We start from the raw sequence: 23,855 nt of genomic DNA on the forward strand, positions 1-23,855 counted from the left end.
TTCAAAAATATCAGCACTTCAGAACAGACTGTTTTAACATCTGCACATCACCAGGGTTGCCCCCAAGGATTTTTAAATGATGCCTGCCTGTGCTGAATAAAGTGCTAACTTGCACCTTGCATTTCAAACTGTCCTGAGCAGCCATCCAGTTGGTACAACACCAGCTGAATTCCCACAGGCCACTGTTCACTCAGGCTTGACTGCAATTATCATGTCAATATTTTGTGCTCCGATATGCAGATATGCACACATGCAAGCTGCATAATACTTCCTTCTCCATGGAATGTTGACTTATATTCAATGTTCTGGGAATTTTTAATGAAACCAGAAATAAACTTTCATCAAATGAAGACAATCACAATTATTTTACCTTAAAATCAAAAATCATATTTCTGTCACTTTCTGCTATGCATATAGCTATTTTTTTAAAATTAACTATCCTTTATTATAATTTGACAATTCTTTAAAGGTTTTCATAAAAGTTAAAAGACTGTCAAGCTTCATACATCGATAGTAAGAGTTCAAACGTGCTTCTTCATACTTTACTGCATGTTCTTTCACCTTAAACTGTACAGTGGTTCCAAATAAACACCTTTCTTTTAGTTCCTTTGACCATCTTCCCATGCATCCACATCACTGCCTAGGCATTCGTGGCTATTGCAACAGGAAAACTGTTCAGCAAAGATATATTTATGCCCTGTGTGGAACTGCCCAGCAGCACTGCTGGCAGATGGAAGAATTCTGGCAGCCACACTTCTGGGGTCCCCAGCCAGCCATGCTACTACCATGCTCCAAAATGCAACCCTTTTGCAGGCTGTGTTGGCTCAATACACATGGGACAGTGTACAACCATACAGCAGCTGTGCAACCCATGTGTTTAGGAGCAGAATGGAGCAGGAGGGAGGTTTTCCTAGTGGTAAGAGTATATAATATAACCTTATAGCAACAGCCTGCTTATTAAGCATCTACATTTTAACTGTAAACATAAATGAGATCATCTCTTACCCTCTGTAAGGTTAAATCATTAAACACAAGTATGTCAAGATATAGCATAATATCCTAAATAAACACACAATAAATACTAAGAATCATCTTGCTTTTTACATTCCTTTTTATGGTTACCATTTTCTAGGACTGAGTTTTCATTTCCAGAAAGAAAGAAAGAAAAAGAGAGAGAGAGAATGTTGAAAATAGAAGAATACAAGAAAACAAATGGTGAGAATCCTATGAGATTGTAAGTACAGAATGTCAAAAGGAAAGCAGAACATGTCTTCAGGATTTATACAAAGACAAGGTGTTAGGATGTAAAAACAAACAGGAAAATAAAGCAATTTCTGTATAGACTTCATTTGACAATGTATATATGAAAAAGAAAAAAGAATTAACTTTGGTAAAGTCTAAACATCTTCAATTTGAGATTTAGATATCTTTCTAAATTTGAGTATTCAAATTCGAGAACAATACACATTTTAAAAATTAAAAGATTTAACATTAAAGAACAATTATAACATTAAAAAGGAGCTACTCTTGGAAGCCTATTATTTAGAGGATACTAACTGGCTTTTCTCAAGAGTTTTCAAAAACAAATTGAAAAGGAATTTAAACTACAACATGAGGTGATGATGATAATAATACACTTAGTATGTGTTAGGCATTATTATAATTACTATACATTCATTAACTCAAAACAACCCTATTATTATTTTCATTTTCACAAAAAAGAAAACTAAGGCATATAAAAGTAATTATTTTGCCTCAATATGTACAACAAGTGGTGGAGCCAAGGTTCCAAACCAAGTGGCTGTGTCTTCATAACTGTGTTCTTAACCAAGAATCATTCAAAATAATTTCTTTATAGATATCAGAGTTCAGTTTTAAGCAAGTTCCAATGAAAGATGTGCAAATTTTCCCCAACAGTCTTTAAGCCTGTTAAATGTTGAATCTCAAGATTTTCCCTTCTATAAAAATAAAAATAAAAATATTCACCTTTCTAGTTTAGAGTCTCTTCTGGAATGTCAGAATTGCCTGTGAAGCTGTTTTAAAATGCAGATATCCCAATCTCATCATAAACCTTAATAAGTCATAATCTGATAGAGGTCGTGAGTGAATTACAGCTGAAAAATCTCTTGAAACAAATGAATCTACAACTCAGTGAAAAAAAATATTGATATAACTAAGTCTTTTCTCTACCTGTAACTCCTCAACAATTAAAATTAAATATGACATTCCTTACACATTCCTGATCAAAGTTTTGACCACGTGAGAAAACTTTTTAAGTATCAATGCCAATTTTGAGAACCTACTACTGAACAAGTTTTTAACTAGATGCTTCTCTAATCCTTCAACAAACTCCTTTTAAAATCCTTTTAAGAGATGTGAAAATTGAGGCCTAAAGAATTTAAATAAGGAAGGCACAGAAATATTCGTGATTTAAATTCTAGTCTGTATGACTTGTAAGTCTGTGCTCCCAACCATCAGTTATAGGCTAAAACTTTGTGTCTCCTTAAACTTCATACATTGAAATCTAATAATTAATGTGATGTTCTTTGGAGGTGGGGAAGTGGGAAGTAATTAAGTTATGAGAGCATAGTCCTCATGAACGGGACCAGTGTCCTTATAGGGCAATGAAGAGGCCAGAGCTCTCTCTTATCATCACATAAGGATACAGGTTGGCACTCTGCAACCCAGAAAAGGGCTCTCACCAGAACCTGACATCCTAGTACCCTAATCTTGTGCTTCCAGTCTTCAGAGTCTGAGAAATAAATGTTGTGTAAGTCACCCACTTTATGGTATTTTGTTACAACACCTAAGCTGACAGGCCATCTTTACTGTCAGTTTCAAAATTCTTGATGTTAAAATTTAGTCTTAAATTGATCTCCAGAAGTTCTCATTTTATATACATCTTTAATAGATTCATGAGTGAATCTATTCATGGGTGAATCACCCATGATTCACAGGTGAAAAACAAATTTTTACTCATAGGACAAGTAATCTTTTAATTTAACAAGCACTACAAACAAACAAACAAACAAAAAGCCAAGATGTTGGGACAGAATAAATGCAGGGAAGAGAGCTTGTTTAGTTAATAAAGGAGGTCAGGGAAGACATTTCTAAACTAATAATCATATTTTTTACCACAACCAACTTCCTGAGAAGCACTAATGTTTTTTTCTCCCCCGACCCTCTCTCCCCTCACACAATAAGCAGAATGCGTCGCACACATTAGGCATTCAGGTAATAATTCTGAATCAAATTAAAAGTATTTATTAAGCACCATTAGGTACACAAACTATACCACAATCTATATAAATCTAGAACTTAAAAACTCTATAAAAACATACAGAATTTTCAAGAAGACTAAAGACAATAAAACATATATATTAACAGTATGCTGTGGTATTTTATGCTGAGATAGGAGAGTATATTTTAAAAGGAAGAAACAATAATCTTCATTAAGAAGTAAAGGATACAAGGGAAATGCCATATAGCTGGCCCAATAAGCCAAATATCTTTCATTGTTAGCAATATTATAGCTCAAAATTATGATTAAGCACGGTTATACTCTCCCCTCAAACCATTAGTATGACCTCTCAAACAGATCTATCTTCCAATAATACTTTCTAAAATCCAATCCCTGAATTCACCATGAGACATATTCAGATTTTAATCTTGAATTTAAGATCCCTAATTTAATCTTAAATGCAATAAAATACCACTAATATATTTATTACTTTTCTTAAAGTTTCAAGGCATTGTAATTGGCTCTTTTCCCCTGAACTAACTTACTTATAAAAGACTTTAAACTCTAGAAACTTAAAATAAATGTAGATCACATTCACTTATTTTCTTTTTTCCTAAGTGATTAGCATTGTCTTTAATAACACTCAGGTGAAAACTAATTCCCTTTTTGGGGACTGGTTAAAAACAGGATTCTGGAACCGTACTACCTGATTTTAAACTGATTCCACCACTCATTAGCTCTGTGAGCTTGGGCAAATTACTTAACCTCTTTGTGACTCATTTCCTTCATCTGTATAATCAGAATAATAATAAAGCCTGTCTCACAGGAAAATTTTAAGAATTCAGTTAATATATGGAAAGCACTAAGAACTGCGTACAGCCCAAAGTAAACACTCAATAAACACAAACTATTATCTTGTGGTTGTTCTATGATGTATTAAACTATGAACACATAGAATTTAAAATGTATACTTATAATATTATGCAAAAATAGTATTTTCCACATAGTTCAAGATATACTTCCTTATAAATACATCATTTAAAAATATCTCTTTGAACCATAGTGTAGTTCAGTTCAGTGGGCAGTTATCTTTAAGGATAAATCAGGAATATCCTTAGTCTATTATAAGACAGTAATTGATACTATGAAACCCAGTAACAGCCCAAATAGTTTTAAGTATTTTCTCTTAAATATCCCCATAATAAAATTCATATTTTTCTTTTCTATTTATTCACACTACCTTTTACAGTAATAATATACTTCATTTTTATCTCTTTAATTATGTTTTAATATTTTATTTACTATTTCTCTTTGTATTCCAGACTCTGTAAACATGGTGCACAAAACCAATGAATTCAATCATTTTTCTAAGAAGCCCTGCTGTAAATACTTATCCATCAAGAAAAAAATGCCAAATACACTATTCCTTTATTTCACTATTACTAAGTCACTCTCTTAAGAAACTTTGTTAATCAAAAATGATCAAAAAGGATTGTCTCTCTTGAGACATTAGAAAATATAATTAAGACATTAACCATGCTGGAATTCCATATAGAACAGTAATAAACATAGAAGACAATTATTTAATTCTAGCACCTAGAATGTGTGCCAAGGATCCCAGGGTGCTGCAGCAATCACACAGGGGCACTGCTGGATATTTTAAATAGAGGAAAGAAACACAGTAATACTTAAGATCTGCTGGACATTGCACAGACTACTAGCTAGAGGAAGTTCAGAGTTTCAGTGTCAGATTGCACTACATTCCTTTCATGGCATCATATCCTTATGAAGCTGGGTTTTTGACAACTAGCGTGATAAAAATCAAGTTGAGAGCAAAAAAGTGACGTGAAACAAGAAATGAAGGTGCCAATGTCCAATCTGATTCCAAGGTTTGAGGAATTTGTCCACTACTCAACAGTCACACATCATATACCAATAATTATGGCTAATAAAGTGTTAAATTAAAATACGATTTTTAAAATTTATATATATATATATCTTAATGATTATCACATTGTTAGGATATACATACTTAATTAATAGAACTCCCACGTATTTCTCCTTTACTTAAAGTGCCATGAAAACACTACTGAGATAATAAGGGCACAATGAGCTGAGACTATTTGGGAATCTATGGGTTAATATTTAAAGAAAATATATCTATTATTTATATGACTAAAGACTATAATGTGTGAATAGTTATTAATTACAACACTTAGTGATAACAGAGATCTTTACTAAAAAGTCTCTCAAGTCCCTGGTAATAGTTCTTATTTGCTATAACTAAGACTCTACTCAGTCTCACTCAACTTTTTTTCTTTTAACATTTTTTATTGATTTATAATCATTTTACAATATTGTGTCAAATTCCAGTGTAGAGACAATTTTTCAGTTATACATGAACATATATATATATTCATTGTCACATTTTTTTCTCTGTGAGCTACCCTAAGATCTTGCATATATTTCCCTGTGCTATGCAGTATAATCTTGTTTATCTATTCCACAATTTTGAAATCTCAGTCTATCTCTTCCCACCCCCCACCCCCTTGGCAACCACAAGTTTGTATTCTATGTCTGAGTCTATTTCTGTTTTGTATTTATGCTTTTTTATTTTTTTTTAGATTCCACATATGAATGATCTCATATGGTATTTTTCTTTCTCTTTCTGGCTTACTTCACTTAGAATGACATTCTCCAGGAGCAACCATGTTGCTGCAAATGGCGTTATGTTGTCAGTTTTTATGGCTGAGTAGTATTCCGTTGTATAAATATACCACCTCTTCTTTATCCAGTCATCTGTTGATGGACATTTAGGCTGTTTCCATGTCTTGGCTATTGTAAATAATGCTGCTATGAACACTGGGGTGCAGGTGCCATCCTGAAGTAGGGTTCCTTCTGAATGTATGCCCAGGAGCGGGATTTCTGGGTCATATGGTAAGTCTATTCCTAGTCTTTTGAGGAATCTCCATACTGTTTCCAACAGTGGCTGCACCAAACTGCATTCCTACCAGCCGTGAAGGAGGGTTCCCTTTTCTCCACAGCCTCTCCAGCATTTGTCATTTGAGTCTCACTCAACTTTAATCTCACCTCATCCTATACTATCCTAAGCATTTCAGCAGGCTCATATATTCCTCTTCAAATCTAAAACTGAAGGAATGTTAAGAATATAACAACTCAGGTATTGAAAAATAACTCACAGAACCTCAAGGTTAAATATAGATGTTTTGGCACAAATTTTTAACCACTAAGAACTTCCAAGTACAAACATCATTATATACCAACTTTACTGTGAGAGAGGTATCTGAAACTCTTGACTACGACAGTAACAACAAAATTTGTTGAATTTTTCATAGCTGGTAGCTTAATAGAAAATTTAATTTGCAATGTGAATAAAATTAACCTAACCAGATTTTTACAAACCTCCTTTCTTGGCATGACTTCCATTTTGTATTAAATTTCTATCTGTTCACAATGCATTATATATTTTAAGTTGTCTGAAATTTCTGGGTCGTTTCTCAGCATATAAAGCTGAATGAACTTCTGCTTCCAACCATAGGGAGGTACAGAGACCAAAATTATCCTGCTTCCTTAAAAAAAAACTTGAAAATTATACAAAACATATGGAATATTTCCAGACACTGGACCCAGATAGTAAAAGACTGTGATCACTTAAGGAAGGAAACTAATGAGGTAAGCTGTATGACTGTTGCAACTCACTATCTAAAGGCAGTTTCCAAGCTACAGCGAAGGAAGAGGAAACCCAAACAGAGCTCATGGTCTCATTAAGTGGAGTAGACACAGACTGGCATTCAGGAAAGCCAAGGTGGATGGAATTTGTGAGGCAAAATACTGGAGCATGGCGCTGCATTGAGAGTACGCTAGAGGGCTTATTTGAGTGTTGATCTGTCCATGCCTGAGATGAAAGTACTCCAGGCAAGGGAGAGAACCACTGGAAAGCAACAGACTGAACAATTTGTCGAGGTCACAGAGGGCTGGTAGAGAGGAAAGACCTTATAATCTACAAGGTATTAGGTAGAGTCCCCATAAGGGTCATGCCTTAATAACGGAACTGAATTAACCCTACACAGGAAGAAATGCTACCTTGTATATATGCTAACAAAGTCTCAAAAAAGATCAAACTGATCCACAAGTAACTTAATTATATATAAGAAAAAAGTCCAATATTTTAAAAGAAATACTATAATCATCAAACACACAGCAACACAAAATTCCCAGTGTCCATAAGCCAATCAAAAATTACCAGGCATGCAAAGAAGAAACATATGACCTACAATGTGGAGACATATTGATGACTCAGATAATGAAATTAGGGAATTCAAGATCTTAAATGCCTATTATATATGTTAAAAATATACTAAAAAAAGTTAAAGAAAACATGACTATAATAAATAGAAATGGAAGATGGAAAAAAATCATAAGAGCTTCTAGAGGTGAAAAATACAGTATCTGAAATGGAAAACACATTAGAAGGGATTAACAGCAGGTTAGATACTACATAGGAAAATACTATAAAACTTGAAACAATAGGAATAGAAATTATTTAAAATAAAGTTGAAGCATTTTCTTATCCATGCCTAAGATCTTTTAGCTGAACTACTCAGTCTCATTTATGAGTATCACAGTAATTATCAAACAATATTTTAAAAGCAAAATTGTATTCATCTGGATAAGTAACAATCCTTACCAGTGGAAAAAAGTAATTAAAAAGGAATATCAAATTAAAGAAGACTGTGAGCTTTTCTAGAAACTATAAATGCATTTAATGTATATACAAAAGTAGTAACTGTTAAAAATTAATAATCTTTGTTTTAACTTCAACATGAAAAATATGCTCCAGAGTACATGCCCTCAAAGTAGAAATTAATCTTCAGAATTTCTTATAAACATAAATTAAAAAATCTATATAAGTGATCATTTTCTTCATATCTTTTCCTCCCTGACAACCACTAAGAGGACTTTTTTAACTGAAATATAGATGACTTACAATACTGTGTTAATTTCAGGTGTACAGCAAAGTGACTCAGGATTTCTCCATTATAGGTTATTACAAGGTATTTAATATAATTCCCTTTGCTATACTAAATCCTTCTTGTTTATCTATTTTATGTATAATAGTGTGTATCTGTTAAACTCATTCTCCTAATTTGCCCCTTATTCCTTCCCAATCCCTTTCAGTGACCATAAGTTAGTTTTCTATGTCTGTGAGTCTGTTTCTGTATTATATATAGATTCACTTGTATTGTTTTCAGATTCCACATATAAGTGTTATCATATAGTATTTGTCTTTCTCCATCTGACTTACTTCACTAAGTTTAATATTCTCTAGGTCCATGCATGTGGCTGCAAACAGCAAAATTTCATTCTTTTTTATGGCTGAGTAATATTCCATTCTATGCATACACCACATTTTCTTAAATCAATCATCTGTTAATGGGCACTTAGGTTGTTCCTGTGTCTTGGCTAAATAGCGTCATAAATAGTGTTGCTATGAATACTGGGTACATGTACTATTTCAAATTATAGAGTTTTTGTCTTTTCCAGATATATGCCCAGGAGTGGAATTTCTGGATCATATGATAACTCTTATTTTTAGTTTTTTAGGGAATCTCCATACTGTTTTTCATAGTGGTTCCACCAATTAACATTCCACTAACAGTGTAAGGGTTCCCTTTTCTACATATCCTTGTCAATATTTACTATTTATAGACTTTTTCATGATAGCCATACTGATCAGTGTGAGGTGATACCCATTGTGGTTTTAATTTGCATTTCTCTAATAATTAGCAATGTTGAGCACCTTTTCATGTGCCCGTCGGCCATCTGCATGTCTTCTCTGAAGAAATATCTATTTACATCTTCTGCCTACTCTTTGATTGGGTTGTTTGTTTTTTAGACATTGAGTTGTATGAGTTCTTTGTATATTTTGGAAATTAAGCCCTTGTTGGTCGTATCATTTGCAAATATTATTCTAAGAAATAAGGAAAAATATTTCAAAAAGCAGAGATGGAAGAAAAGCATCTCTAGCATGTGAAACCTGCAAGGCGTAGCAAAGCTCTTCCCACCTGCTGTGCATCCTCCTCTACCTTCTTGATTGCTGAAGCCACTTCACTGTTCTGGACAATCTTTAGATTAGACCTTGCAAATCATCCACACCTGAAGTAAATCCCACAAATCAAGGGATCTTATGTAACATGAAAAAGTAAACTAAAAGAAAAAACATTGAGCACATATTTAAAATTAATTTTCATAGGAAAACCTGAGCCAAAGGACAATTAAAAAGGAAACACCATTTACTGTGGTGATTAGTTATGAATTTTACAACACTGGTGTGCCAGCAAGCTAGTTAATTTAATATTTTTAATAACACTTTAAGGGCAAAAGCTTTGTTTTGTTTCTAACCATCCAGTTTCTAATACAATAGTGAACATGTATCATAAGTCAATGAAGTTTTGATTTCCTTTTGATGAACTCATATCCTATAAGCATACTATCCACTGCAATAAATTTTGATAACTTCCTTGGAAAATTAAAGTATTTACTTCATCTTGGAATATAAACGGTAAATATTTTAAAATTTTTTCACCAGAACACAAATTTCAAGAGAAAATTCCACTAGAATGGCAACATTTTTATCTGCTTACATTAAGGATCCCAACAAAGAAAAAACTAGCGAGAATATTTGACTTAGACTTCAAGAACAAGTGAATTTAATGTTACTTGGCCAAAGCTTTGATAAAATTATCAGATTTAACTGGAGGATACAATATAGTTATATAAGATTTGTTATATTATATTTCACTCAAGTCTACAATTCTTTAAAAAAGAATTATGGACACTTTACCATTTCAAATATTTACCTAAGAGATCCTCAAAGCCTACCATGTTGTGAAAAAACAAATGCTTATTTGGGGAGGGCAGTTATTTTATGGGCATCGTTACTGATATGTATTGTGTATTGCTATGGTTGTTTTAATGAATTAATCTTGCAATACCAACTATCATGGTAGGAATTCTGCTAAAATGGCAGTGTTGAACCTAATGAAGCCAATGCATAATTCCAATAGTAGCTGTGTTCACGATCTTAGTAGAAACACTGTACTTCTCCCCAAACACAATTCACAATTTCAAAAGCAACTTCCTACTTCACAACTATCCATATGTACAACTGGAAGATTATCTCATTTTATCTTTTCATAATATTTCTTCCCTCCATTAATGTTCACTCTTGAAAACCAACTTGTCTTACACATAAAGTGAAATTTTGAAATCATCGGTTATCATACGTATTGTATTTAATTGCTTTTTTATTTTAACTATTAAAATTAAAATGTTTTAAATTTATTGAATATTATAAAAATGTCATACATAATAAATATTCATGTTTATATAATTTAAAATTCAAATTCCAAAATAGCAAGAGTTTTATTTATACATACATATATACTTGATAATTTTTTCAAGTAATAAAATTCACTTATGGTTCCTAGATCATTTTGTTGGTGAAATCACCAGCACATTCTAAAGATATTTCAAAAAACCTATTTTTCAAATTAGTTACAATATTAATTCTACAGAAACTCAGTTTAATCCAAAGTATGAGATGATCATTTGGGATCATGTGTTGTCTTTCATATGCTGTCACAAATGAGATTATTTCATGACCTCAATGTAGAACTTCAAAAAGTTCACTATTTTTCCATTTCAACCAGAAGTTACTTACTTTACACCTGACTGGTTCTTAAGCACAGATTTAGATACTAGCTTTCACATGTTAGGTGCATTTCTTATCTGGTGAAAATAAACATATCTGAATATTAAAGGAAAATATAAATAATATTATCTTTGCTATGCAAATTAGAAATGCCTTTGGGATAAAACAAGGCCTCCAGGTATTTTAAAATAAGCAGATGCAGAAGTGTATTTCATGTTCAGTTTACTTCCCAACTACTTTAAATGCTATTGATCTCAGCATTGTTTATATATAATTACATCTAGTTCATTTTCCTTTGAAACATTTATTCTTGATAATAACATGAAAATTTACCAAAGACACTGAAAGAAATAGGGAAGTCTTTATCGATGTTACTGAGTGGCCAAAGATTATTGTTGTGGTCTCATGCGAACATTTTAAAGTTATCATAATTGTTTGGATTCTCTACTGCTTGAGATTTTATTTCAGCATTTATATGCATTTTCTTATTTTTTTAAAAAAGAAATATTTGTTCATAAAATGATTTTATTGCTATAAGATAGTTTTGAAAAGTCTAATAAAATACTACATCCTACCCAGTGTTTTTGATTACCCCTCTTTACTTGGTTTATACTCTCCTGAGTAAACTTATAAAACTATAATTTGTTAAAAGAATGATGATTGCTCAGTGGATATTCCCAGATGACAGAATGGATGTGCCTGCCATTCATGAGTATAATATAGTTTAGACTTACAGACAGTTTTAAAACTTTTGAGTTTGTTTACTAATTATAAATTTATTATATAACTCCCCTAACAACAACAACAAAAACCCTAAATGATAATTCCCAACACTAGGACTTGAAGGCCTTCACTTGACTGCGAAAATTCTGGTATACAACAGCCCACACATAGGCGAAGTTAAGATAATTTGAAGACAAAGACCCTCAAGTAACAATTAATGACCTATTTCACTTGACTTTATAAGTAACTACATCAATATTATAGATGTTGGACCTATTCCAGCTGGGATCCTTCCATTATAAGTCACATAATTATGTCCAACTGAAAAAAGCTCTAGAGCAGATATGGCAAACAGGCTTTCTCACCTGTGCAAAGTCCTAGCAGAGGGCTGACTGGAATGCTATTTTAATTCAGGACTCAATAAAAAAGAGAGTACTGAACAATTAGTAAAGACAACTATGGCACAGAAGGGGAAGAATGGTCACACAATACCCAGGTAAATGTGAAAACTGGCTGCAGACTATGACCAGTGATCAAATTTTCCAAAATTTCGTGTCCGAAATGGATATGATCTTCTTGTAAAATTGTTACCCCCACTAGAGCTAATACAAAACCTCAGAATTGAGTATCCTGCCCTACCACTCCCCATACCCCCCATCATAATTATTCAATAAGGCTTTAGACCTCTCAGGTTTCAAATATAGAAAACAAAGCAGGAAAAATGTCTTTAAAATAAATGGTATACAAAGTATAATGAAATAAATATTTGTGGTTAATAAATGTTGCTTAATACAGGGTATTTATCCAACAAGTAACTTAAGTTTGCAAAATAATAAAAGGCCTAAAATTCTGCTACACTATGCTAACATACACCACTTTCAAATTAATAAATCAACACATTCAGAATCCAAATGAATAGTCACATATTTTTATCTATTTTTATTCAAGTTATACATGTTACTTTTTCAATCATAGTAATAAGACATAAACAAAAAAACAGTACTCATCACCACCCATAAATGTCCTCTTTAAGTTATATATATTTATACTTATTTTTGTTGTTAAAATTCATTTAATAAAATGAAGAACCTTTTTTTTTGTTTCTCCTTGTGTATATTAAATTTTTTATTTTAGTAAGAAAATGTTAACATGAAATCTAACCTCTTAAGAAATTTTGAGCGGACAGTACAGTATTGTTAACTACAGGCACAATACTGTACAGCAGATCTCTAGAATTTATTGATCTTGCATAACTGAAACTTTATACCCATTGAACAAGATTTCTCACATTTCCTCTCCATCAGACCGGGCCCGGGGCGGGGTAGAGGGACAGAATACAGTTGTACTCTGTTTCTATGAATTTGACTATTCTAGATACTTCATATAAGTGGGAGTCATGCAGTATTTATCCTTCTATGACTATCTTACTTTACTCAGCATAATGTCCTCCAAGTTCATCCACGTTGTTGTTGCAGGATTTCCTTTTGTTTTAAGGCTAAATAATATTCCATTCCATATACATACACATTTTCTTTATTCATCCATCAATGAACATTTATGTTGTTTCCAAATCTTGCCCATTGTGAGTAATACTGCAATGAACATAGGAGTGCAGTATCTGTTTGAGATCATGCTTCCATTTCCTTCAGATATATACCCACAAGTGGGATTGCTGAATCATGTTAGTTCTATTTCTAATTCTTTCATGAACCTCCATACAGTTCTCCGTAATGGCTGCACCATTTTACATTCCCACCACAAGTTCGCAGTTTCCAATTTCTCTACATCCTTGCCAACACTTGTCATCTTTCGCTTAAAAACAGAATTTATAATAGCCATATGATTTGCATTTCCCTCTTGATTAGTGATTTTGAGCATGATTTTGAACATATTTTCAAGTATTTATTGGCCTCATGTATATCACATTTGGAGAAATGTCTATTCAAGTCCTTTGTCCACTTTCAAATTGGGTTATTTGGTTTTTCTGCTATTGAACTGCAGGCTTTCCTTAAATATTTTGGATATTTAACCCATTATCAGACACAAGGTTTGCAAATATTTTCTCCCATTCCATTGCCCATTCCATCTCCCATTTCACTGCCTCCTTCGCTATGCACAAGATTTTTATGTTGAGGCAGTATCATTTGCCTGTTTTTGCTTTTGTTGCTTGTGCTTTGGTGTTTTATCAATGAAATCATTTCCAAGACCAATATCATGAAGCTTTCCCCTATGTTTTCTTCCAGAGGTTTTTCAGTTTCAGGTCTTAAATTTAAATCTTTAATTCATTTTGATTTGATTTTAATTCATTTTGTATTGAAGTATGACCCCTCCAGCTTTATTCCTCTTACTCAAGATTGCTTTGGATATTTGGGGTCTTTTTTGTTCCACATGAATTTTAGGACTGTTCTATTACTGTGAAAAATGCCTTTGGGATTTTGATAGGAATTGCATTAAATCTGTAGATAGCTATTAGCACAGACTTTTAAACAAAATTTAGTCTTTCGAACTATGAACAATCTGTGAACAAAGGATGTTCTTCCATTTATTAAATTAAATTTAAAATTTAAAATGACTTAAATTTCTTTCATTGGTGTTTTATAGTTTTCAGTGTACAAGTCTTTTACCTTCTTTGTTAAGCTTATTCCTAAGTTAATCTTTTTGATGATATTGTAAGGAGAGTTGTTTTCTTAATTTCTTTCTAGGATAGTTCTTTATTAGTGTATAGAAACACAACTGATTTTTGTATATTGATTTTGTATATTGCAACTCTACTAAATTTGTTTATTCTAACAGTTTTTCTATGGAATATCTAGGGTTTTCTACATGTAAATCATGTCACCTCTAGAGATAATTTCCTTCCTTTACAATTTGATGCCTCTTATTTCTTTTGCTTGCCTAATTCCTCTGGCTAGGAATTCCAATACTGTGCTGAACGGAAGTACAGAGTAGACACCCTTGCCTTCTTCCTGCTCTTAAAGGAAAAGCTTTCATCTTTCATCATTAAGTATTATTTGTGACTTGTGGGCTTTTCACATACGGTCTTTATTTCAATGAGGTAAATTCCAAACTACAACCTAGTTTTTTGAGAGATTTTTATCATGAAACACTGAATTCTGTCAAATGCTTTTTCTTCATCAATTGAGATAATCATATGATTTTTATCCTTCATTGTGTATAGGGTATTACATTTATTGATTTGCAAAAATGGAATGATTCTCACACCTCAGGGATAAATCCTACTTGATTATGGTATATGATCCTTTTAATTCAGGTTGCTAGTATTTTGTTGGCAGGTTCCTTTAGTTGTCTGTGCTTTCTTGTAATTCAGTGAGCTTCTTAAAGATGATTATTTTGAAATCTTTGCCAGGCAATTCATAGATGCCCATTTCTTTAGGGTAAGTTACTAGAAGATTCATTTTATCCCTTTGATTGTTTAATGTTTTCCTGATTCTTGATGTTCCTCATCCTTGGGGTTAGCATCTGTGCATTTAAAGAAATAGTCATCTCTCTCCCAAGCATCATGAACTGGCTTTGACAAGGAAAGACCTTCATAAATAAGCCCAGCTAGAGATTCTGGGAGCCTCTCAAACAGCAAGTACTCATCACTTTTCCTTTGTTTTTAGCTGCCCCCACCAAGGTATGCCAGTTTCATTAGCACCCCTGCCAGGATGAAACAGAAACTAGTCCCTCAGGTAGCACAATGAGAGGCCAGGAATGCTCGACTCCTCTCCCTCCCTTCTGGAGAAAAAGCCAGTTTCTGTGCCTTCTTCCAATCCAAAGAGTTGTTCCAAGCAACAGCACAGCTGGTTCCTCTTCCTTTGTTCTTACATGACCCAAGTGTCTGAACTATGCTGGATCCATCAGTACTCTAAGTGAGATTAAACAGAATCTAGCCCCTCAGGCAGTGTACCAAAAAGCCAGTGACATTTGATGGACACTCACTCTCTCTTCCCCACCACTATTTTCACAAGGAAGAAGTCATAGGCTGGGCAATCTCTTGATGCTAAGCTGTGTCTGCTTTGGGAGGGACTAAAGCTGGTAGAATGAAATTGCTCTTCTTACCTGCTTCAATATGGTGTCTTTGGTTTTGTACTCATCTTGGGTACTTAACTGGAATATAGACTTCTCATAAAGGTACTTTGACTGGTACATCATTAAGTCAGTGTTTCTGTGGGGCAATGAAGGCTGAGACTCACTATTCACCATCTTACTGATGTCACTCCTGTCTTACATAGTCTTTGAATTTTTAATTTGAGACACAATCTTTTTACTTCTTACCCATCTTCTCCCAATACTGGTATCACTTGAATCCAAAGCTCACAGGAAGATACTTAAGCCTATTTTATTGTGTGTGTATGAGAGGGCTTGTATCCTTTGCTTGTATCCTTTACTATCTGAACTTTTGCTACTTTCTGTCTAAAACCCAGGAATCAAATAGATTTCAATAACTCAATACCATCATTAATCAAGTTTTCATTATCCATACTCAGGAAGTGAAGATTTGGATAGCAAGAAATATATATTTTACTAGTGTTTCCCAGCCTCTCATCAAACAGAAGTGCTTTCCTCATCACACAGGGAGGAAAGCCATTCTCCCAGAGTGCTCTATACGGCCCCAGAGTGAAGAGGACAATGCAGTACAGTGGAGTACATGCACACTTACCAGAGATCCCCTCTGTGAATCCCCCCCACCAAGTAGACTACTCTAGCACCTCTGGGGGGTATGCTGACTTATCTTTATATATCCCACTTTTTAGTTCCATGGATACTAATTGTTTATATTACTTTCATACATAATAATTACTGTTCACAGCTGAGCAACATAGTGTACTATAATTACATTTCCTCTCATATATAAATTTTTGTTTCTTCTGGAATTAAGAAATGTGTCACTGTGTTATCAATAACCTCACTATTTGGTTGACTAAATTAATATCATTGTGAAGATATATGTGCTATCTCATTGTAGAGTTTTTCACTTACTGCCAACTGTTAAAGGCAATGAAGAAATTTATTACTTGCTTTCTAGTGCCCCTTTAAATATCTTTGGTACATTTTTCCTTTTAGATTCTATCAGATCTTTAATAGCTTTATTCTCCTTTCCTTCCTTCTACCATTAAACACATGCTCAAACTTTCTCCATTTTCCTTAGTCAGACAGCACTTATCAATTCACTTTCCATCATTCAAAAATTTACCAACAGCTCTTGCCCATTATCATCTTTTCTCCTGTCCTCTTTAACCATAGGTACTTATATATTTTTAAAAATCCTTTACAGCCATTTTAGTGAGATTTGAGGAAGAAGTAGAGATAAATACTTATGCTTAAGCTGTCATATTTGCTCAAGTTCCTGCTGTCATAGTTTCAAATTTTCTTTCTACATGAGCTAATGATGTGATGTTCTCTCTGTGATAACATATGTGATTAAATGTTCAAAGTAATTACTTTTTTAAAAGTAACTTAGAAAATTTTCTAGAAATCTATATTTCCAGTCCATTAGAGGTTAAATACCTAAATAAAAATATGAACCTTCACAAATACCAATGTCAAATCCAAGACCTGGTCTTATGCTTCTTAAATTAAACCTAACAAATGTTTTATGTGAAAGAATGAAAGACCCTTTCAACAAATCAACATTACTTTTTAAAAGAGTATTTACTGAATCATGCACTTAATATACTGGATATAATAAACAAAACAAATTTGAGGACTTTCTTAGATTATTTCCTAACACTACCTTCTTAACATACAAATATACTTATTTATCCTTATGTTTAAGATATTAGTTCAACTACCCTCTATTTTAATATCATTCGCTCACTTGCTCATTCATTCACTCAGTGTGTTTATACACTAAAGTCAAGGACTGTGTTAAGCACTGTGGAAAACATGTAAAACTTATGGTTACCAGTGGGGAAACAGGGTGGGAAGGGATAAATTGAGAGCTCGAGATTTGCAGATACTACTATATATAAAATAGAAAAACAGTAAGTTTATATTGTATAGCACAGGGAATGATAGTCAATGTCTTGTAGTAACCTATAATAAAAAAGAATATGAAAAGAAATAGATGTACATATATGTACAACTGAAACATCATGCTGTACACCAAAAATTGACAGAACATTGTAAACTTGACTATACTTCAGTTTAAACAAATGTATAATGTGGTCCTTATCCTCACAGTGTTCAATAGGAAAGTCAAAAGACTGACACAAATAATTATATTGACATATAAATGTTGTGAAAGTAGTATTTAAGAAGCTATACAGCCACATGAGCCTAAGAGGTCTCTGTATATGGCTTACTTAATGATATTTAATGAATCACAAGAACACAATTAACATCAACTTAAATACACTGTATTATGCTCTTATCTCTTGTGTAATTTCTGAAAATGGGGGAAAAGAGAGTATAATTCTCATGATAATAAAACAAATGCTTTAGTACTAATCCTCAAGATATAAACTAAACCAGAAATTTACATGAGAATGTACTTAACATCTTCTGATCTAATTTCAAATCAGTAATAGGTATGAAAAGTCATTTTATCCATTGAAACCAAAATGTGTAAGAGAACTTAACCCCCCACAATTAGAAATGTTTTGGGTAGACTCACTTAAAATTACTGCTCTATGTCTTGTAGTCTACAGGCTGTCTTTCCCACGAAACAACCTCCCTCCATCCATCCTCAGGTACAGTAAAAAGTAAATCAAATTCAGCAACTCAGGAAAACATACAGGTGGAGAAGGAATTAGTTACATCACTAAAAAGAGACCCTAAAGCTCGTAAGTATATAAAAACCATCCATAAATCCCTTCTCTATCAATAAAGCAAAGAAAGTGGGAATGCCTGTAGTTTTCTAATTTCATTACTTCCAAAACTTTAAATTTAACAGCACATTTATGATGCATTTCCCCCAAGCTTAATCACAGCCTCAAGAATTGTTGGTGATACCTTGAAGGCTGCCATTCTGGTTCTCTTCATCATTTATTCTATTCCACTCACAGAAGTTAAGAGTATCTCTAGTGAAGGTGGTACATACCATAGTGCAGAAACTTAAGGCAGTGCTACTCAAAATGCAGGGCTGTGACTTGGTTATTAGTGGTCTGCTATGAAATAAGGCAGTATAAATTACAAGACTTTCTCATAGAAGCAGGCATAAGTTTGATTTATATTCTGGCACACATTCCTTATTGTTTGCTATTGACACAGGTCTACAGACCATACTTAGATCATTGTCCTAAGACATTTAAATATATATTAAATGACAGAAAAGAAAGAACAGAAAGTATGTAATACAAAAGAGATCAGAACTAGTAGCAAATGTAAAAAAAGAGAGAGCGCATGCACAGGGAAACAGATTAAAAAACTATAGCAGAACTCTGAATGGATTAGTGGCAACAAAAAAAATATAGAAGGTCACTTCCTGAGATTCTTTGTTATTGTAGGTGGATCACAAGCTCAGAATCTTAAGGCAAAGCTACACAAAATGCAGAACTGTACATTGTTGGATATGTCCATAAAATTATTTACACAATGTTAGTAAGCAAAATAATAGCAATTTCTGTTGTTCTACTCCAAACTCAAAATAGTGTTCTTTATAGACAAAATAATATATTATTAATTTTAAAAGTCAGGATGAAGTCTGTGTCTGAGGCAGAAACTTGGCTGAGTCACAAAAATCACTATAACACATTTTTAGTTATCCAAAGAAAAATTGAACAATTCAAGTTTCTACAGTTCATAAGGTACTGATATTCTATGAAACTCCATATTACTCTTTCTTCAGGGTTTATCATTTCTACCTGTTCAAGTTGTAATGTTTCCTTATGCTTTCAAAGGTAAAATACAGTGGTTATACTCTTATGACACTAAAGATGTTCTATGTGAGAGTTTATTTGTAATAGCAAGGAAATTAAATTTGCAGGACTAATAAACAAGAAAATTTTAGGATTTTCTCTTTACATGTGATATTGTAAAATTTCAACATCATCTAGAGTCTTTTAAAAATTCAAACTTTTCAGCCCTTGGTAGAGTCTTTCAATCTCAAGACTTAAGATTTAAAAATTTTTTCCATTTATTCTTTCTTTGGGCTATTTGCTGTACACAAATGCTGCAGGTAGCTGTTGTGAACATGGATGAATGGGAAGCCTAACTTTTTGGTTAATGGTTCCTTAGTCAGTCATCTTGATTTCTGTGGACTTCTGCTCTCTGTATTTACTGACTCGGTAATTAGAGCTTCTCTGGGCCTCTTCCAGAAAGAACAGCTTTCTCTTCCATTATAGATACTGTTTGGATTTTGGATTTTGATTTTTCTCCTCTAGGTTTGTCTCTGTGAGTCCATCCTTCTATTTTTTAGATAATTGTTGAATTTATTGTCTATTTTGGACCCCTTTTCTTATTTGCCAGGCTAATAAAATTTAAATTAAAAAATTTTATGTACAGCTAAAATAGAATGTACAGCTAAAATATCAACCAAGCATAAGGACAAAAGAAAGATACTTTCAGGCATGTAAGGAGTCAAAACATGGACCTCTTATGCATCCTTTCTGAGAAAAAAATTTTTACATATAACCCAACAAAAGAAAAAGGAAGATGTGGGATCCTAGAAACTGAAACTAGTTCAGGAGCACAATCAAAAGAAATCCTAGGATGACATTATGAGTAGGTTCAGAAAGCAACTGGCCCTAATTCATACCATAAGCCAAAGGGCCCAAGGAAGAATGTGTTCAGCCCATTATTCAAATGTCTGAACACTGATATTCTTTATGGTAAGAAATAGTAGAATACAAAGGCAGTTAGAAATTCCAGGGGGAAAATATTTGTCCAGAAAGACCAAGGCACAAATATAAAATAACTTAGGTAGCATAATTTGGGTAATTAATGAACCATAAAGAAAGATATTCTATTTGACTTTGATACACAGAATATTTTATTAATCATACCATTTCCCTTATCAATAGGTCCAAACACACTACATTGTTCTCTAGGAAATAAATATTTATATAATTATAAAATTATAAATGCAAACTATAGGTTTCCAATGTCAAAAGTCAATTTGAGTTCCAAGGTATCTCATAGTATGATCTATGGACATCAGAATTACCTGAAAAGCTTATTTTAAAGATTCCTGGGCCTCACTCCTACAGATTCAGTAGATCAGGGGAAAGTTCCAGACATCTCCATTTTAATTAATTCTCCAAGTATATCTTGTGCACATTAAAATTTTGAAGATTATGGCTCCAAGATTAAAGAGGTAATATCCAAAATTTTCCATTATGTATCTTATGAGCAAAAGGCTTCTGGGTACTCACCCCAAAATATATGTGTCTATTTATTTATAAACTGTACATATATCTACTTTTAGATGTATATTATAAAATACAAAAAATGAAAGTCTTAAAGGATGAAAAAGATGGCCTAACAATATTTTATTATTTATTTCTATATCAATCAAGAGTAAGTGAAAATTAATAATAACTTTAGAAAGCTTTAAAAAATAAACAAATTAGAAAGTTGAAAAATGTACACAAAAGGAGAGGAGGGTACTGAAAGAATAACAGTAATGACAAATGAAATCCCAATAATAAATCTTCTGAAGATCTAGTCTTCTAAAAAACACAGTGAAACTGAGAGTGATCACATTTAATCTCAAGAATGACTGAGGAACTAACAACAGTACTTCAACAAAAGACTTAATTCTGATCATTAAAAGGGAAAAACTTATTGATGAATTAAACATACAAGAACATGAGAGGAAACTAATTATACTATTTCAAGAGTTCACAATAACCAAGGAGGTAAAATTAGACACAAGTATGTATCACAGATTTTTAAAAAGTCAAATTCCAGACACTAATAGAATGATCCCAGAGCTAGAGACTCCAAAGGCAAATATAGTTCAAGTTATCAAAAATGATATTCAGATTATATAATCATAATTCCAATAAAGAAAAAGGAAAATGCAACCATATGCTTAGCTTCTCATTTAGGAAATGTAATGGAATCCATTTAATAGGAAAGCAAGTGTTTTAATTGCTACCTAAGTGTCATGGGACTACTGTATACCAAATGTTTGATAAGGAGTACCCAGCATCACTCCACTGTTTCTAATGATCAAGGAGAGGCCCAATGATCTATAGTTAAATGACTGGGCATCCCCTACAGGGTAATACAGAGTGCTAAGTGAAACCTCACAACCTATTCCAGAACACTTACTCTACTCTTGCAAGGTCATCCCAGGCTTTCAAGTATAGACTGCAATTATCTTGGGGGGAAAAGTGAGCCACGTCTAGGAAGGATCATCTCTAGGAAGATGCCGACAGGGGCAGTCTCAGAAGCCAAACAACAGGAACTTCTCCAGTTTTTAAAAGTTGAGCAGTAATAGCTCAAAATACACAAATAAATGGTGTCTAAGTCATAGTTTTATCTCTTACCTGCAAACTTCACAAATATGTCAGAATATGAGTAAAAGACAAGGCCTATCTGTACTTAGGGAATTGACACACCGTGAAATAAATTCAATAATTATAGTATCATGCTCAACATTCATTTGGAAATCAAATTAATCTCTTCAGGGGATTAATGCCAAGTTTTCATTTTAATAATGAAGAGAAACAAATTCAACGAACTAAATACTGATGAAAAAAGAACTTGGTAACTCACCTTTCCACAATCAGACTAACTGCTTGTGTGAGATCTGGGTTTGTCACCTGGAGACGTTTCCACAGAGACCATACGAATTCTTTATCAGCCTTAAAGAAATAAAAGATATTTTAAGTGCACTGCTTTGTTGCTATAGCAGACAAGACAAGATACTGCATTAAATTTAAAAATGAAAAAGCATAATTACTTGATCCCTAGTTCTGTAACTATTAAACAGATTCCTGAAAAGTGTAACAGGAAAGCTTTATTTTAGAAAGTTCTTACACTGGTAACCTACATTCACCTTTACTATTCATACTACGGACATCTGAGGATGCAAAATGTTGAAACACTGAATATCAAAGTAAATTTTTTCTAAATTTAAGACTGTCCTCCAGCTACTGCTCCACTTGGCAGCTGCCCTTTTCAGCAAAATTCCTTGAAAGAGTTACCTATAATCATTGTCTCCACTTCCTTACCTCCCATTCACTCTATAACCTCCTCCAGTCAGATTTCCCTCCCCGCTATCATGCAGAAATCTTTTTTTCAAGGTCCTCTAAACTGCCAAATCTTAATAGGCATCTCAAATTTAATTTATCTAAAATAAAACTGTCGATTTCCTACTCTCATATATCTGCCCTCTCCACATCTCAGAAAATGACACCACCATCTACTCACTGTTCAGACTTAAAACCTAAGAGTCAATCTTGGTTGCTCTCTTTCTTCACATTTTATACCCAAACCATTAGTAAATCCTATTAGCCTTACCCACAAAATATATCCCAATTCTAAACACTTCTACCATCATCATCCTAGTAAAAGTCAACTCCACTTCTTGCATAGCTCGCTACAATGGTCTCCTGGGCTCCTTACAGCTCAAAATTCTTCAAGGGGTTTCCATCAGATTAGGAAAATAATCCAAACTCTACTAAGGCTACATGACTCCACATCACCTGGCCCAATACACACCCCTTCAACCTCACCTATCACTCACCATCTTATTCACGTGGACCTTCTTGCTCTATTTGCACAGGGCCTTTGTACATGTACCATCTACCAGATTTTCATGTACATCATTACCTCACTTCACTCAGGTCTTTGTTTAAATGTCACCTTTTCAAGCGAACAGAAGTCCTCCCTAACTACTATATTTATAGCCACCAAAACCCACAAGTCTCTGGTAACCCCTTAGCCTGCTTAATTTTTTTTTAAAGCACATTTCATTTTATAATACTTTATTTGTTCGATTATTTGTTTTGGTTTACTTGTGTGGCAGATATCTCTAACTGTATCTAACTCGATCATCCATTCTCCCCTTCCTCTCAAAAACAGAAACGATTTCTGCTCTTTGCAGTCCTACTGTAAGACTGACCTCTCTTGTCTATGGGCTTTGTGACTCAGTTCTGTCAATGAAATATAAGTGTCACTGGAAATCTTAATATTGGGCTCATGTATACCAAAAATGTTAGTTATTTTCCCAGTATGTTGTTGCTTCCTTAGCTTTATGAT

General features: G+C 33.3%; 1 protein-coding gene across 1 annotated transcript in view; it reads right to left on the bottom strand.

Annotated features, from left to right (window-relative positions):
• The window catches only part of CNTLN (centlein), a 247,837-nt gene that overhangs the window by 218,670 nt on the left and 5,312 nt on the right, over positions 1 to 23,855 (bottom strand). The window contains exon 2 of the mRNA XM_010988164.3: positions 22,368 to 22,456. Coding sequence (XP_010986466.3) covers positions 22,368 to 22,456 — 89 coding nt within the window. The remainder of the gene's footprint in view (positions 1 to 22,367; positions 22,457 to 23,855) is intronic.

This window comes from Camelus dromedarius, chromosome 10 (assembly GCF_036321535.1).
Source record: "Camelus dromedarius isolate mCamDro1 chromosome 10, mCamDro1.pat, whole genome shotgun sequence".
Lineage (NCBI taxonomy): Eukaryota > Metazoa > Chordata > Mammalia > Artiodactyla > Camelidae > Camelus > Camelus dromedarius.